Genomic DNA, 13,575 nt, shown 5'->3' on the forward strand with positions numbered 1-13,575 from the left:
GAATATCCACATCATAGGGTTGTTGTATTAAAGGTAATTTAGCAGTGTGCCAGGCATGTAGAAGGTACTCAATACATGATGGTCATTATGATTAGACATGTCAGCTACAGTCTGAACTTGTCCTGAGCTTTTTCTGTATTGTCTGACCTTGGCTGTCATGGACCCTCTCTGAATCTCTTTATTTCACTGTCAATTTGAAAGACCTTGTCTACCTTGATTTACATGAGGGAAGATAAAAGAAATAAAAGGAGTTCTTGGGCCAGATGCCGTGGCTCACGCCTGTAATCCCAGCACTTTGGGAGGCTGAGGTGAGCAGATCACCTGAGGTCAGGAGTTCGAGACCAGCCTGGTCAACATGGCAAAACCACATCTCTACTAAAAATACAAAATTTAGCCAGGCCTGGTGGCGGGTGCCTGTAATCCCAGCTACTTGGGAGGCTAAGGCAGGAGAATCACTTGAACCCAGGAGGCAGAGGTTGCAGTGAGCCAAGGTTGCGCCACTGCACTCCAGCCTGGGCGATAGAATGAGACTCCACCTCAAAAAAATAAATAAATACAAATTAAAAATAAAAATACAAAAAGAAAAAGAAAAAATATTCGTTGCATTGATTTAATAGAACTGGGTTCTGAAGAATGGGCAGTATTTAGACAGGTAAGCAGAGATTGAGGAAGAGAAAGGAGACAAAGTAAGCATGGCTGGGGTAGGTATAGAGGCAGGGACACAGACTGCTAAAGACATCCAGCTTTAGACCAAGCTCTGCCACTGCTTCCTGGGAAGCCTCAGGAAAATCAGTGTTCTTCCTGGTTTAAGGAGGAGTTATTCTTGTTCTTCTCAAAGATCTTTTTCATGACCAAGACATCCTTCCTGGATGGCTTTACACCACCCACCCCCAGCTCACTCATCTTGCTCTAGCCTCACTCTGACTCAAAAAAGAATTAAATCTTCCCCTGTTCATCTGCTTGCTTCCCTGTTCATTTAGCTTGAAATGTTTTCTCTTCCTGCCTCCATCTCAGGAAACTCTATCCTTCCTGTAAAGGTATTTATTAGCATGACACTTTGGTAAGTGAAGAATGCATGTGGTAATTTCTAGGGAGATCACTAAAATAATACTAATAGGAAAAGAGAATTTAACTTTCACACTGGTATAGTGGGAAAAATGGGCCGGGCATAGTGGCTCACGCCTGTAATCCCAGCACTTTGGGAGGCTGAGGCAGGTGGGTCACCTGAGGTCTGGAGTTTGAGACCAGCCTGGCCAACATGATAAAACCTTATTTCTACTAAAAATGCAAAAATTAGCCAGGTGTGGTGGCACACACCTATAATCCCAGCTACTAGGAAGGCTGAGACACGAGAATCACTTGAATCTGGGAGGCGGAGGCTGCAGTGAGTCATGATCACGCCACTGTACTCCAGTCTGGGCGACAGAGTGAGACTTAAAAAAAAAAGATGAATATAGCAGTAAATTCATTAAATGCATTAGACTAAATGCTATGGTTAAAAGCCAAAGTATTGGCTGGACACAGTGGCTCGGGCCCGTAATCCCAACACTTTGGGAGGCCAAGGCAGGTGGAATATTTAACGTCAGGAGCTTGAGACCAGCCTGGCCAACATGGTGAAACTCCATCTCTACTAAAAATACAAAAATTAGCCGGGTGTGGTGGCAGAAGCCTGTAATCCTAGCTACTTGGGAGGCTGAGGAATGAGAATTGCTTGAACCCGGGAGGCGGAGGTTGCAGTGAGCCAAGATTGCGCCACTGCACTCCAGTCTGGGTGACAGAGTGAGACTCCACCTTGAAAAAAAAAAAACAAAATACAAAGTATTGCTCCCATGTCATAGACAAGGAATTGGGGCAGAGAAGAGTTAAATAACTTAGGCAAGACATAAAAAGTAGCAGATCTACAACTAAAGCTTAGCTCTGACTCCAACTTTGCTGCTTCTCTGGAAGGAAGTCTCATCCTTCCACAATTCTGCATTCCTTACAGGTCTGTCTCCTCCCTAACCACCAATCCTTCACAGCTGCATACAGTGAGTTCTCAAGTCATGTGTATGAGATTGGGGCTCCTAGGACAAAGCTGGACTTTCCTTGGCCAGAATAGTGTTGAGCTGTGGACACCTTTGGGCTCATGATGTCCAGACAGGGCTTGGCTCCAAAAGGGTTTGTAAGCATGCATCAAACTCCTTGTCTTCAGAATGGAAGAAGGAAGATAATGATACCTAAAAGAGGTGTTATCAGAATTTAGACAGAGTAGGAGCGTGGGAAGGAACCCCTGGCTTCACAAAGATGTCCTTCCCCAGCCAGGAATCCTGGGAATGATGAGCCATGGGCCACTTGGCTACCAAAGCACCCAACAATGTATCTTTAGAAATCACCAAAGTCACAGGAAATTCTTCCCTGCAGTATTCCTCATCCAGTAGGTATTCCTCCAGTCTTTCCACAAGTATGTACTATTTTCCTGCACACCTATTTGTACTTTGGACTGAATGTACTCATTTGCTCACTCATTCAAGACATTTCTTTCAGAACCATTTTATAGCAAAAAAAAAAAAAAAAAAAAAGAAAAGAAAGAAGACATTTCTGAGTCCTCTTTCAGTATCAGAATCCATATCTTAGAATATTTAGAATGGGAACTCAACATTTTTATTTATTAATTTAGAGACAGAGTCTCCCTCTGTCACACAGGCTGAGGCTGGGAGTGTGGTGGCGCAATCTTGACTCACTGCAACCTCCACCTCCCAGGTTCAAGTGATTCTCCTGCCTCACTCTCCCTAGTAGCTGGGATTACAGGCGCATGCCACTATGCCTGCTAATTTTATTTTATTTTTTTTTAGTAGAGATGGGGTTTCACTATGTTGGCCAGGCTGGTCTCGAACTCCTGATCTCAGGTGATCTGCCCACCTCAGCCTCCCAAAGTGCTGGGATTACAGGAGTGAGCCACCGTGCCCGGCAACATTTTTTTTTTTTTTTTTTTTTTTGAGATGGAGTCTCACTCTGTCGCCCGGGCTGGAGTGCAGTGGTGCAACCTCTCTCACTGCAAGCTCCACCTCCCGGGTTCACACCATTCTCCTGCCTCAGCCTCCCGAGTAGCTGGGACTATAGGCGCCCGCCACCGTGCCCAGCTAATTTTTTTGTATTTTATTAGTAAAGACAGGGTTTCACCATGTTAGCCAGGATGGTCTCAATCTCCTGACCTCGTGATCCACCCACCTCGGCCTCCCAAAGTGCTGGGATTACAGGCCTGAGCCACCGCGCCCAGCCGGCAACATTTTTAAACAATGCAAACAATACCATTTATTGAGGCCGTATGTGTGCCAGGTAGTATGCTAAGTGCTTTAAATGTATTCTCTCGTTTAATTCTCACTATGACCCTGTAAGGCAAATATGGTTGTTATCCCCATTTTATACAAAAGAAAATTGAGGTTCAGAGGGATTAGGAAATCTGCCCACGTTTTTTGCTTTTCTTTCCTCTCTTTTCTTTTCTTTTTTTTTTTTTTTGGAGACAGACTTTCACTCTTGTTGCCCAGGCTGGAGTGCAATGGCTCGATCTCAGTTCACTGCCACCTCCACCTCCCAGGTTCAAGCAATTCTCCTGCCTCAACCTCCCGAGTAGCTGGGACTACAGGTGTCCACCACCACACCTGGCTAATTTTTTCTATTTTTAGTAGAGACGGGGTTTTACCATGTTAGCCAGGCTGGTCTTGATCTTCTGACCTCGTGATCCGCCTGCCTTGGCCTCCCAAAATGCTGGGATTACAGGCATGAGCCATCCTGCCTGGCCCAAATTTCTTAATTAAATTAAATTAATTAAACAGAATTAAATTAAATCTGCATCCAGATTTAAACCAGGTTCTCTGACTCAAAGTCCAACACTTCTACTACTAATCCCCAACTGAAGAAAATATTTCACTCATTCGTGCGTCAACTATCTAATGTGTAACTACTATGTGCCTTGCCTTAGGGAATACCAAAATAAGTCAGTAGAGGAGAGGCTTAAAAATAATTGGGCTTAGAGATTAAAGGGCAAGAAATTCAAGGTTCTAGAGGGCAGTTATGAAGACACTGTAACTATCTAGGGAGAGTTTGTGACTTTCTAAAGTCCAGCAAAGGCAAGGGAGTGTGGTTGTAAAGGAGGGGTGTTTTGGATGGAGGAGATGGGGGAAGATGGCTGCAGTCAGATGTTTAAAGTAACTTTACGATTTGGCCAACCGTATATTGATTTTCTTCCTTCAAGTATCTACTGAGCACCTACAATCTACCATGTTTCTTTCATCCACTATCTTATTCCATCTTTACAACGCAGCACTTTTTTTTTCTTTTTCCCAGACGGAGTCTCCCTCTGTTGCGCAGGCGGGAGTGGTGTGGCTATAATCACAGCTCACTGCAGCTTTAACCTCTTGGGCTCAAATGATCCTCCTACTTCAGCCTCCCAAGTAGCTGGGACTACAGGCACGTGCCACCACACCTGGCCTTGGCTAATGTTTTGTATAGGTGGGGACTCACTATGTTGTCCGAGCTGGTCTCAAACTCCTGGGTTCAAGTGATCCTCCTGCCTTGAACTCCCAAGTGCTGGGATTACAGGCGTGAGCCACCATTCCCAGCCTCCCATTTTTTAAACAAATAAATCAATTACCTCTAACCCCTTGCCATCACCAAAAACCCAGATGTATTTAAACACGTTTACATTTGAGGTAAAGCCCATTTCAATTTTGCATTGATGTCCCACAAAGAGATGGTGGTGGAGGTTTTTTTGTTTTGTTTTTTTCTTTTTTTTTGGAGATCACTCTGGAGTGCCTGGCAGGATCCTTGCTCACTGCAATCTCCGCCTCCCGGGTTCAAGCGATTCTCATGCGTCAGGAACCCGAGAAGCAGCTGGGATTATAGGTGCCCACCATCATGCCTAGCTAATTTTTCTTTTTTTTTTTTTTTTTTTTTTTTTTTTTTTTTGAGACGGCGTCTCGCTGTGTCGCCCAGGCTGGGGTGCAGTGGCGCGATCTCGGCTCACTGCAAGCTCCGCCTCTTGGGTTCACGCCATTCTCCTGCCTCAGCCTCCGAGTAGCTGGGATTACAGGCTTTTTTTTCTTTTTTTTTTTTGAGACGGAGTCTGGCTCTGCCGCCCAGGCTGGAGTGCAGTGACCGGATCTCAGCTCACTGCAAGCTCCGCCTCCCGGGTTCATGCCATTCTCCTGCCTCAGCCTCCCGAGTAGCTGGGACTACAGGCGCCCGCCACCTCGCCCGGCTAATTTTTTTTTTTTGTTTTTTTTGTTTTTGAGACGGAGTCTTGCTCTGTAGCCCGGGCTGGAGTGCAGTGGCCGGATCTCAGCTCACTGCAAGCTCCGCCTCCCGGGTTTAGGCCATTCTCCTGCCTCAGCCTCCGGAGTAGCTGGGACTACAGGCGCCCGCCACCTCGCCCGGCTAGTTTTTTGTTTGTTTGTTTGTTTGTTTTTGAGACGGAGTCTCGCTCTGTCGCCCGGGCTGGAGTGCAGTGGCCGGATCTCAGCTCACTGCAAGCTCCGCCTCCCGGGTTCACGCCATTCTCCGGCCTCAGCCTCCCGAGTAGCTGGGACTACAGGCGCCCGCCACCTCACCCGGCCAGTTTTTTGTAGTTTTTAGTAGAGACGGGGTTTCACCGGATTAGCCAGGATGGTCTCGATCTCCTGACCTCGTGATCCGCCCGCCTCGGCCTCCCAAAGTGCTGGGATTACAGGCGTGAGCCACTGCGCCCGGCCTAGTTTTTTGTATTTTTAGTAGAGACGGGGTTTCACCGTGTTAGCCAGGATGGTCTCGATCTCCTGACCTCGTGATCCGCCTGTCTCGGCCTCCCAAAGTGCTGGGATTACAGGCTTGAGCCACCGCGCCCGGCCTAATTTTTCTATTTTTAGTAGAAACAGGGTTTCATCATGTTGGCCAGGCTGGTCTCGAACTCCTGGCCTCAAGTGATCTGCCCACCTCAGCCTCCCAAAGTGCTGGGATTACAGGCGTGAGCCACCAGTCTGGCCAGTATATGCTTTGCTTTCTGAGCACAGCTCCTGCTGTGACACTCAGTCACTAAAGAGGTCTAGTTTCTAGAAAATGCCCACCTTTCACTCTTGTAGTATCAGTGGTCTGCTCTGGGCTAGGCCCCAGGAGGACTTTCAAGAGCCCAAGGCACAGAAAACCGAGGGTAAATAATAGGATACAAAGTGACAACACTTCAACAGAGGCCTGCCTAAGCATTAGCTCAACTCGCTGGGAAAGCCTGGCAAATGTATCACTGAGAAGATGGGAACATTTGAAATACCTGTCCTTTAAGAATAAGTAGGGGTTCGGCTGGGAGCAGTGGCTCACGCCTGTAAGGCCAGCACTGTGGGAGGCCGAGGCGGGCGGATCACTTGAGTTCTGGAGTCCGAGACCAGCCTGGCCAACCTGGCCAAACCCATCTCTACTAAAAATGCAAAGATTAGCCGCGCGCCACGGGGAGTGCCTGTTATCCCAGCTACTCGGGAGGGTAAGGCAGGAGAATCTCTTGTACCTGGGAGGCGGAGATTGCAGTGAGCCGAGATAGCGCCACTGCACTCCAGCCTGGAAGACAGAGGGGGCAGGGCAAGACTCCATCTTAAAAAAAAAAAAAAAAGTAGGAGTTCACGGGGGAGGTGGCTCACGCCTGTAATCCCAGCACTTTGGGAGGCCGAGGCGGGTGGATCACTTGAGGTCAGGAGTTCGAGACCAGCCTGACCAAAACGGTGAAACCCCCGTCTCTACTAGAAATACAAAAATTAGCTCGGCCTGGTGGCGGGCGCCTGTTATCCCAGCTACTTGGGAGGCTAAGGCAGGAGAACCGCTTGAACCCGGGAGGCGGAGGTTGCAGTGAGCCAAGATTGCGCCAACGGACTCCAGCCTAGGCGACAACGCGAGACTCCATCTTAAAATTAAAAAAAAAAAAAAAAAAGGTAAGGGTTCTCCAAGTGCAACCGGGAAAGACGTTCCAACAAACCTCATTTGTACCAGGCCTTTTGGTGGGCCAGGCCCTTAGGGCATCTCTAATGCTCCTAATGTCTATCCTAGAAATTCAAGGAGGGAAAGAATGCGCTGGGGCAAGCATGGGTCAGGAGAGAATAGGGTCAGCATCTAGGGCCCTGAAGCAGCCTCGGGCAAACTCTTTGGACAGACAGACCTCCCAAGAGGGCCCTCAGGCTCCGCACGTGGTCTGGGCAGGAAGTGCGGGCAGACAGACTAGGAAGCCTTCCCAGCAGCGCCCGCGGATCGGGGCAAGGAAGGGGTCGAATAGTTACCATACCATTCTGGGGCCGTCCCTCTGATTGGCCCGAGCTCCCTCAGCCCAAGTCGCTGCACTCCAAGAAGGGGGCGGAGTCTCTGTGTTGCGTCACCACTCTTCCCGACACCCCGCCGGTGCTTCCCAATCTAGCCATTCACAAGCCCACATCGAGAGGCCCTGTGTGACGTCACGACACGCTCCCGCCAACCGCGGCGGCGAGGGGCGGGACTCCACGGCCCTCTCACCGCCCCACCCCTGTGCCTCCCCGAACTCCTTGTGCCCCTCCTCTTCCCTCTCGCCCCTTCCCCCCCCCGAAGACCGCCCCCACGTTCGGATTCAAAAGACGCGTTGCCCAATGAATAACAGGGTCGACCCAGAGTGGCGGCAGCAACCACCAATGTGCGGACGGCGAGGGCGGAGCGCCCGCAACGAGCCTCTGACGCCCGGCGGCGTGTGACGCAGTCGGGCCTTCTGCGCGCTGCGCCCGAAGCGGCGGTCGGTAGTAGTGGTGGTAGCGGCGGCGGCGACGGTTTCGTGGGGGGCCGCGCGCTGCTCTGTGAGCGGCGGGTGGCAGACGGGCCTGGGCCGGGACTCCTGACACTTCGCCTTCCCCACCGAACCGCGGTAAGTCGGGAGCCCGAGCTGCAGCGGCCGAGACCGGCAGGCTTCTACTCTCTTCCGGGCGGGCGGACGCGCGGGGCGTCCCAGGGCCTCTCCGCGCCGAAGTCTCGCGCAGCGGCGCGCACCTTCTGGCCTGAGAGAGGGGCGGGGCCCAGGACCCGGAGCCCGGGAGGTCCGGCTTTGGAGGCCCTGGGAGAAAATGAACATCAGTGGGGTCTAGGCTTGGAGGTCTCCGGTTGCTGCCCACGAGAGTCTGGTTGTACTCATTCATTCGGTGGTGTAAGGACCCCACGGTGGGCTGGCCTTTCCGGAGTCAGCGCCTTGAGACCCTGAATACTGTCTGCCCGCACTTCCTTGACCGTCGTGTGGGACTGGGCTTTATTTTGCCTTGGCTTCTCCATAAGGAAAATGGGCACCCCGAGGATTAGGGTGAGTCTGAAGTTTGTGAGATTTTTAAGATAATATCTGAGAATAGGAGTCGGTTCGGTGGAGCAAAAGGTTCTTTTATTTTCCCACGTGTTCAGTGTAAAGCCAGATGAGAAAGATTGAGTTTCTGGATTACTGTAGCCATAAGGACTTTAGAAATTGAGTCAATCCCCCTACCTTACCTCAGTTTTGTAGATAGGGGAAATCGAGGCCCGGAGTAACAGGTAGGATTAGTCAATGCCGGATCTTTGACAGTCTAAAAATTTTTCTACTACCTCACCCTCCCTGAATGTTTCAGTCTCCCATTATTAAGAATTCCCTATGGGAGGTCGGTGCGGCATGGACGTTAGGTAGTTAGACGTAGATGTAGTCTTCATAGCGTTTTCCATTTAGTTGCTACCAGCTGTGTTCACGGGTAAGGTGGAAGCTTTGTTAGTGGTACCCTAACCTGGACCTCGAGAACTAAACTTAGAAGATGGTTAAAGAATGTCATCGTTGTTATGTATTGGAAACAAATCGATAAAACTACAAGCCATTATTTCCCTTTCTAAATCTGAATTTTTTGACTTGTGTCAGCTGATGAGGATTCGGAGTCAGTTAGGGATTTATAACTACTGGAGTAGAAAGCAGGAAATTTTCATTGACAAGACTTAGAAAGCCAGGCAGGAGTCCGTTTGTAGTAGTTGTACCTTGGAACTCATGGCTCCTTTCAGGTACAGAATTCAAAGTGAAGTATTATAGTAGAATAAGGTGAGGAAATAAAACTCCGTTTTGGAGGAAGAAGCTAACTGGAATAAAGAAAGAAAAGAGCCGTGATCATTCCCTGTGACGGTCTTATAAATTCAAGAAGAAACAAAATTCAAGAAGAAACTCGAGTTAACTGGGTTACAGTATGTTTACCTGGTGAAGGAAGTTAGGGTATTTAAAAACCAAAACTAGAGGTTGGACAGGATAAAGGTACTGGGAAATACTTGGGTAAAATTATTATTTTTGACTCTTCAGATTTGATGAAATTGAATTAGTTGACACTTGGTTCTGTTCGTATCAGTAAGATTGTTACTTTGCTCTTGTTTAGATGACAAAGCATAAACTCAAAACTAGTAGTGCAGAAGAGAACCGTAGTCTAAATAGTAAAGTGTGAACAGGGTATGTTTTCCATGACATTTTCTCAGTTCAAGCATCACCCTTTACTGGGAAGCTGTTCTTGGCATTCTCTCCTCTGCAAGCTTCCATAACACTTATTTGATACTTGTATTTATAGAACATATTTTTATTTTAGCTGTTTTTTTATTAGGCTGGTAAATATTTTCATCTTATCTTTGTTGTCCAGTTGCTTGCCATGTAGTAGGCCCTCAGTAAGTGTGTTTACTTGAATGAATAGACAAATATGGAGGAGTTTTACCTAGCAGTAGTCAATAGAGAGAGGCTCCTGAAATATGGGGCCCAGATAAGATGGTTTTTGCTGTTTATGTGTTATAGGATACTTTGGTACCTGACATTTATTTGTTTGTTTATTTAATGAGATAGGGTCTCACTCTGTCACCCAGGCTGGAGTGCAGTGGTGCAGTCTCGGTTCACAGCAGCCTCAACCTCCTGGGCTCAAGCAGTCCTCCCACCTCAGCCTCCCAAGTAGCTGGGACCTCAGGTGTGCACCACCATACCCAGCTAATTTTTTTTGTATTTTTTTGGTTGAGACGGGGTTTTGCTATGTTGCCCAGGCTGGTATTGAATCCTGGGCTCAAGCCGCCCCCCACCTCAGCCTCCCAAAGTGCTGAGATTACAGGCATGAGCCACTGCGTCTAGCTGGTACCTGACTTTGTTTATGTCTACTAGGTTCTAGATAGAGCAAGCAGAATTTTTAAGGAACGAAATGTACAGCTTTGAAAAAATTAGTTATTATTTTCTTGTAATATGATTTATGTGGTGGTAGTTAACCTGGAAAGTAAAGAATGATGGTACAAATGTTTAATTTCCAATAATGAGACTATATGCAGTTATGCAATTTGTTGAAAGGTTAGGGGAATAAGAAATTCAGAGATTTGACGATAAGTATTGGCCGAGCATGGTGACTCACTCCTGTAATCCCAGCACCTTGAAGGTCGAGGCAGGTGGATTGCTTGAGCCCAGAAGTTGAAGACTAGCCTGGGCAACATGGGGAAACCCTGTCTCTGAAAAATACAAAAATTATCCAGGTGTGGTGGCTTGCACCTGTACTCGAACTACTCGGTAGGCTGAAATCAGAGAATCGCCAAGCCCGGGAGATTGAGTTGGAACTGCAGTGCTGTGATTGCAGTTCCAACCTGGGAAACCGTGTGAGGCCCTGTCTCAAAACAAAACAAAGGCCAGGTGCGGTGGCTCACACCTGTAATCCTAGCACTTTGGGAGGCCGAGTCGGGTGGATTGCCTGAGCTCAGGAGTTCGAGACCCGCCTGGGCAACACGGTGAAACCCCGTCTCTACTTAAAAAAAAACAAAAAAAAATTCGCTAGGCTTGGCGTCATGCGTCTGTAGTCCCAGCTACTCGGTAGGCTGAGGGAGGAGAATTGCTTGAACTCGGGAGGCGGAGGTTGCAGTGAGCATCTGTTGCAGTGAGCTGAGATGTGCCACTGCACTCCAGCCTAGGTGACAGCGAGACTCTGACTCAAGAAAAAAGAAAACGAAACAAAAAACAGTACATATTAGAGGCAAGGTAGGTAAACGTTTCCTGAGAACTTGGTGCATTCTTTTTGTTTGAAATTGACCCTAAGTATTTGGCACAGTATGGCTCTAGAGAAAGGTTTCTCAGCTTTGGAACTTTTGAGACTTTGGGCCAGATAATTATCGTGGGGCCTCTGTTGTATATTGTAGGATATTTAGCGACATTCCTACCTCTACCCATCAGATACCCATAACACAACCTCTGCAGGTTTTAACAATCGGGAATGTCTGAAGAAATTGTCACAATTGCCCTTTATTGCGACTACTACTCTAGTGAAAACTTTTCAAATGTATTATTAAAATAACACTTTGGCTTGGCATTTGTTTGCATTACATTTTGTTAAAATATCCGCGAAAAACTTTTTTTTTTTTTTTTGAGACAGAGTCTCGCTCTGTCGCCCAGATGGAGTGCAGTGGCGCAATCTCAGCTCACTGCAAGCTCCGCCTCCCGGGTTCACGGCAGTCTCCTGCCTCAGCCTCCCACGTAGCTGGGACTACAGGCGCCCGCCACCACGCCTGGCTAATTTTTTGTATTTTTAGTAGAGACGGGTTTTCACTGTGTTACCCAGGATGGTCTTGATTTCCTGACCTCGTGGTCAGCCCGCCTCGACCTCCCAAAGTGCTGGGATTACAGGCATGAGCCACCACGGCTGACTTCATGAAAAACTCTTTAACTTTCTTTTTTTTTTTTTTTTTTCCCTTGAGATGGAGTTTCGCTCTTGTCATCCATGCTGGAGTGCAATGGTACAATTTCGTGATCTTGGCTCACTGCAGCCTCTGCCTCCTGGGTTCAAGCAATTCTCTTGCCTCAGCCTCCCAAGTAGCTGGATTACAGGTGCGTGCCACCACGCCCAGCTAATTTTGTATTTTTAGTAGAGACAAGGTTTCACCATGTTGGCCAGGCTGATCTGGAACTCCTGACCTCAAGCAATCCACCCGCTTCGGCCTCCCAAAGTGCTGGGATTACAGACGTAAGCCACCATGCCCAGCCATAATTACCACATTGAAGAATTTGTACTTAATTCAGTGTAATGGGAAATACTTGCAGTTTTTTTTTCAGTAAGGAAAGAAAAATTCTTAAAAATACAGTGATAGCTGGCCAGGCGTGGTGGCTCACCACCTGTAGTCCCAGCACTTTGGGAGGCTGAAGCAGGTGGATCACAAGGTTAGGAGTTTGAAACCAGCCTCACCAACATGGTGAAACCCCATCCTACTGAAAATACAAAAATTAGTTGGGCACAGTGATATGCACCTGTAGTCCCAGCTACTTGGGAGGCTGAGGCAGAGAATCGCTTGAACCCGGGAGGCAGAGGTTGCAGTGAGCCCAGATTACACCACTGTGCTCCATCCTAGGCAACAGAGCAGGACTCCATTTCATTAAAAAAAAAAAAGACCACTAGATGTAACAATCTTTGCATTCTGACACATGATATGTTGTTTTGGTTGAAGTATATGAAGAAAATCTAGCCTCATACAGATGCATAATTGGAAAAGGGAGGAGTATTTTGATAGGCTTTTCAAATAATTCTAACTGTTCTTTGACACTGCACTCAAACCTTTTTATTTGTTTTTTTGGGATGGAGTCTTGCTCTGTTGCCCAAGCTGGAGTGCAGTAGCACTATCTCAGCCTACTCCAACCTCCGCCTCCCAGGTTCAAGCGATTCTCCTGCCTCAGCCTCCTGAGTAGCTGGGACTACAGGCACACATCACCACGCCAGGCTAGTTTTTTGTATTTTTAGTAGAGACGGGGTTTTGCCATGTTGGGTTTGAACTCCTGGCCTCAAGTGATCCGCCCACCTTGGCCTCCCAAAGTGCTAGGATTTCAGACGTGAGCCACAGCGCCTGGCCTCATACCTTTTTGAAGGGTCATTGTAGTATGGAATCTGAAACTGTGTCATTGAACTTTTGTACTCTGTTGTATTAAAAACCATTGGTCTGTATTGTACTTTGAATGGATCTTTACACTTCTATGATTTTATAACATGATGCGTTGGTCATTTGGAAATACTGATTTACTGAGTTACGCAGATCTTCCTTTTTTTATTATTTTTTATTTTTTTGTTTTTGAGACAGAGTCTCACTTTGTCACCTGGGCTGGAGTGTCGTGGCACAATCTTGACTCACTGTAACCTCTGCATTCCAGGTTCAAGCAGTTCTCATGCCTCAGCCTCCTGAGTAGCTGGGACTACAGGTGTGCACCACCACACCCAGCTAATTTTTGTATTTTTTGTAGAGACGGTGTTTCAACATGTTGGCCATGGCTGGTCTGGAACTCCTGACCTCAAGTGATCTTCCCGTCTCAGCCTCCTAAAGAGCTGGGATTACAGGCATGAGCCCCATTGGCCCAGCCCAGATCTTCCAAATGTTGACAAATTTAATTATACAATTGTTTCTGTTTCCACCCATCTCATCAAATAAGTCGTTTTAAGAATTGAGAAGCTTACAACCTGATAGTGGTGAATACCTGTTTTTAGAATTCTAATTTTTGTATCAACTCTTTTTTTATTTTTTTAGATGGAGTCTCACTCTGTCACCTAGGCTGGAGTGCAGTGGCGTGATCTCGGCTCACTGCAACCTCGC

At 47.6% G+C, this 13,575-nt stretch overlaps 2 protein-coding genes across 31 annotated transcripts in view; one reads left to right on the forward strand and one right to left on the reverse strand.

The window, feature by feature from the left end:
- The window catches only part of PGAP2 (post-GPI attachment to proteins 2), a 29,815-nt gene extending 21,889 nt beyond the window's left edge, over positions 1-7,926 (reverse strand). For 12 of the 22 annotated variants that reach the window (XR_013403308.1, XR_013403307.1, XM_077961217.1 and 9 more), the window contains exon 1: positions 7,274-7,352. Coding sequence is in view for 3 of the 22 variants with exons in the window: in XM_077961208.1 (XP_077817334.1) it covers positions 7,269-7,276 (8 nt within the window). In the remaining 19 variants the exon portion in view is untranslated. Of the gene's footprint in view, positions 1-1,317; positions 1,792-7,150; positions 7,353-7,647 lie in introns of those variants that run through there. The other 10 variants (XM_077961208.1, XM_077961206.1, XM_077961198.1 and 7 more) reach the window with 4 other exon arrangements.
- The window catches only part of NUP98 (nucleoporin 98 and 96 precursor), a 129,402-nt gene continuing 123,547 nt past the window's right edge, over positions 7,721-13,575 (forward strand). For all 9 annotated transcript variants that reach the window (XR_013404059.1, XR_013404060.1, XM_015115071.3 and 6 more), the window contains exon 1: positions 7,721-7,876. The gene's annotated coding sequence lies outside the window, so the exon portion shown is untranslated. The remainder of the gene's footprint in view (positions 7,877-13,575) is intronic.

This window comes from Macaca mulatta, chromosome 14, assembly GCF_049350105.2.
Source record: "Macaca mulatta isolate MMU2019108-1 chromosome 14, T2T-MMU8v2.0, whole genome shotgun sequence".
Classification (NCBI taxonomy): Eukaryota; Metazoa; Chordata; class Mammalia; order Primates; family Cercopithecidae; genus Macaca; species Macaca mulatta.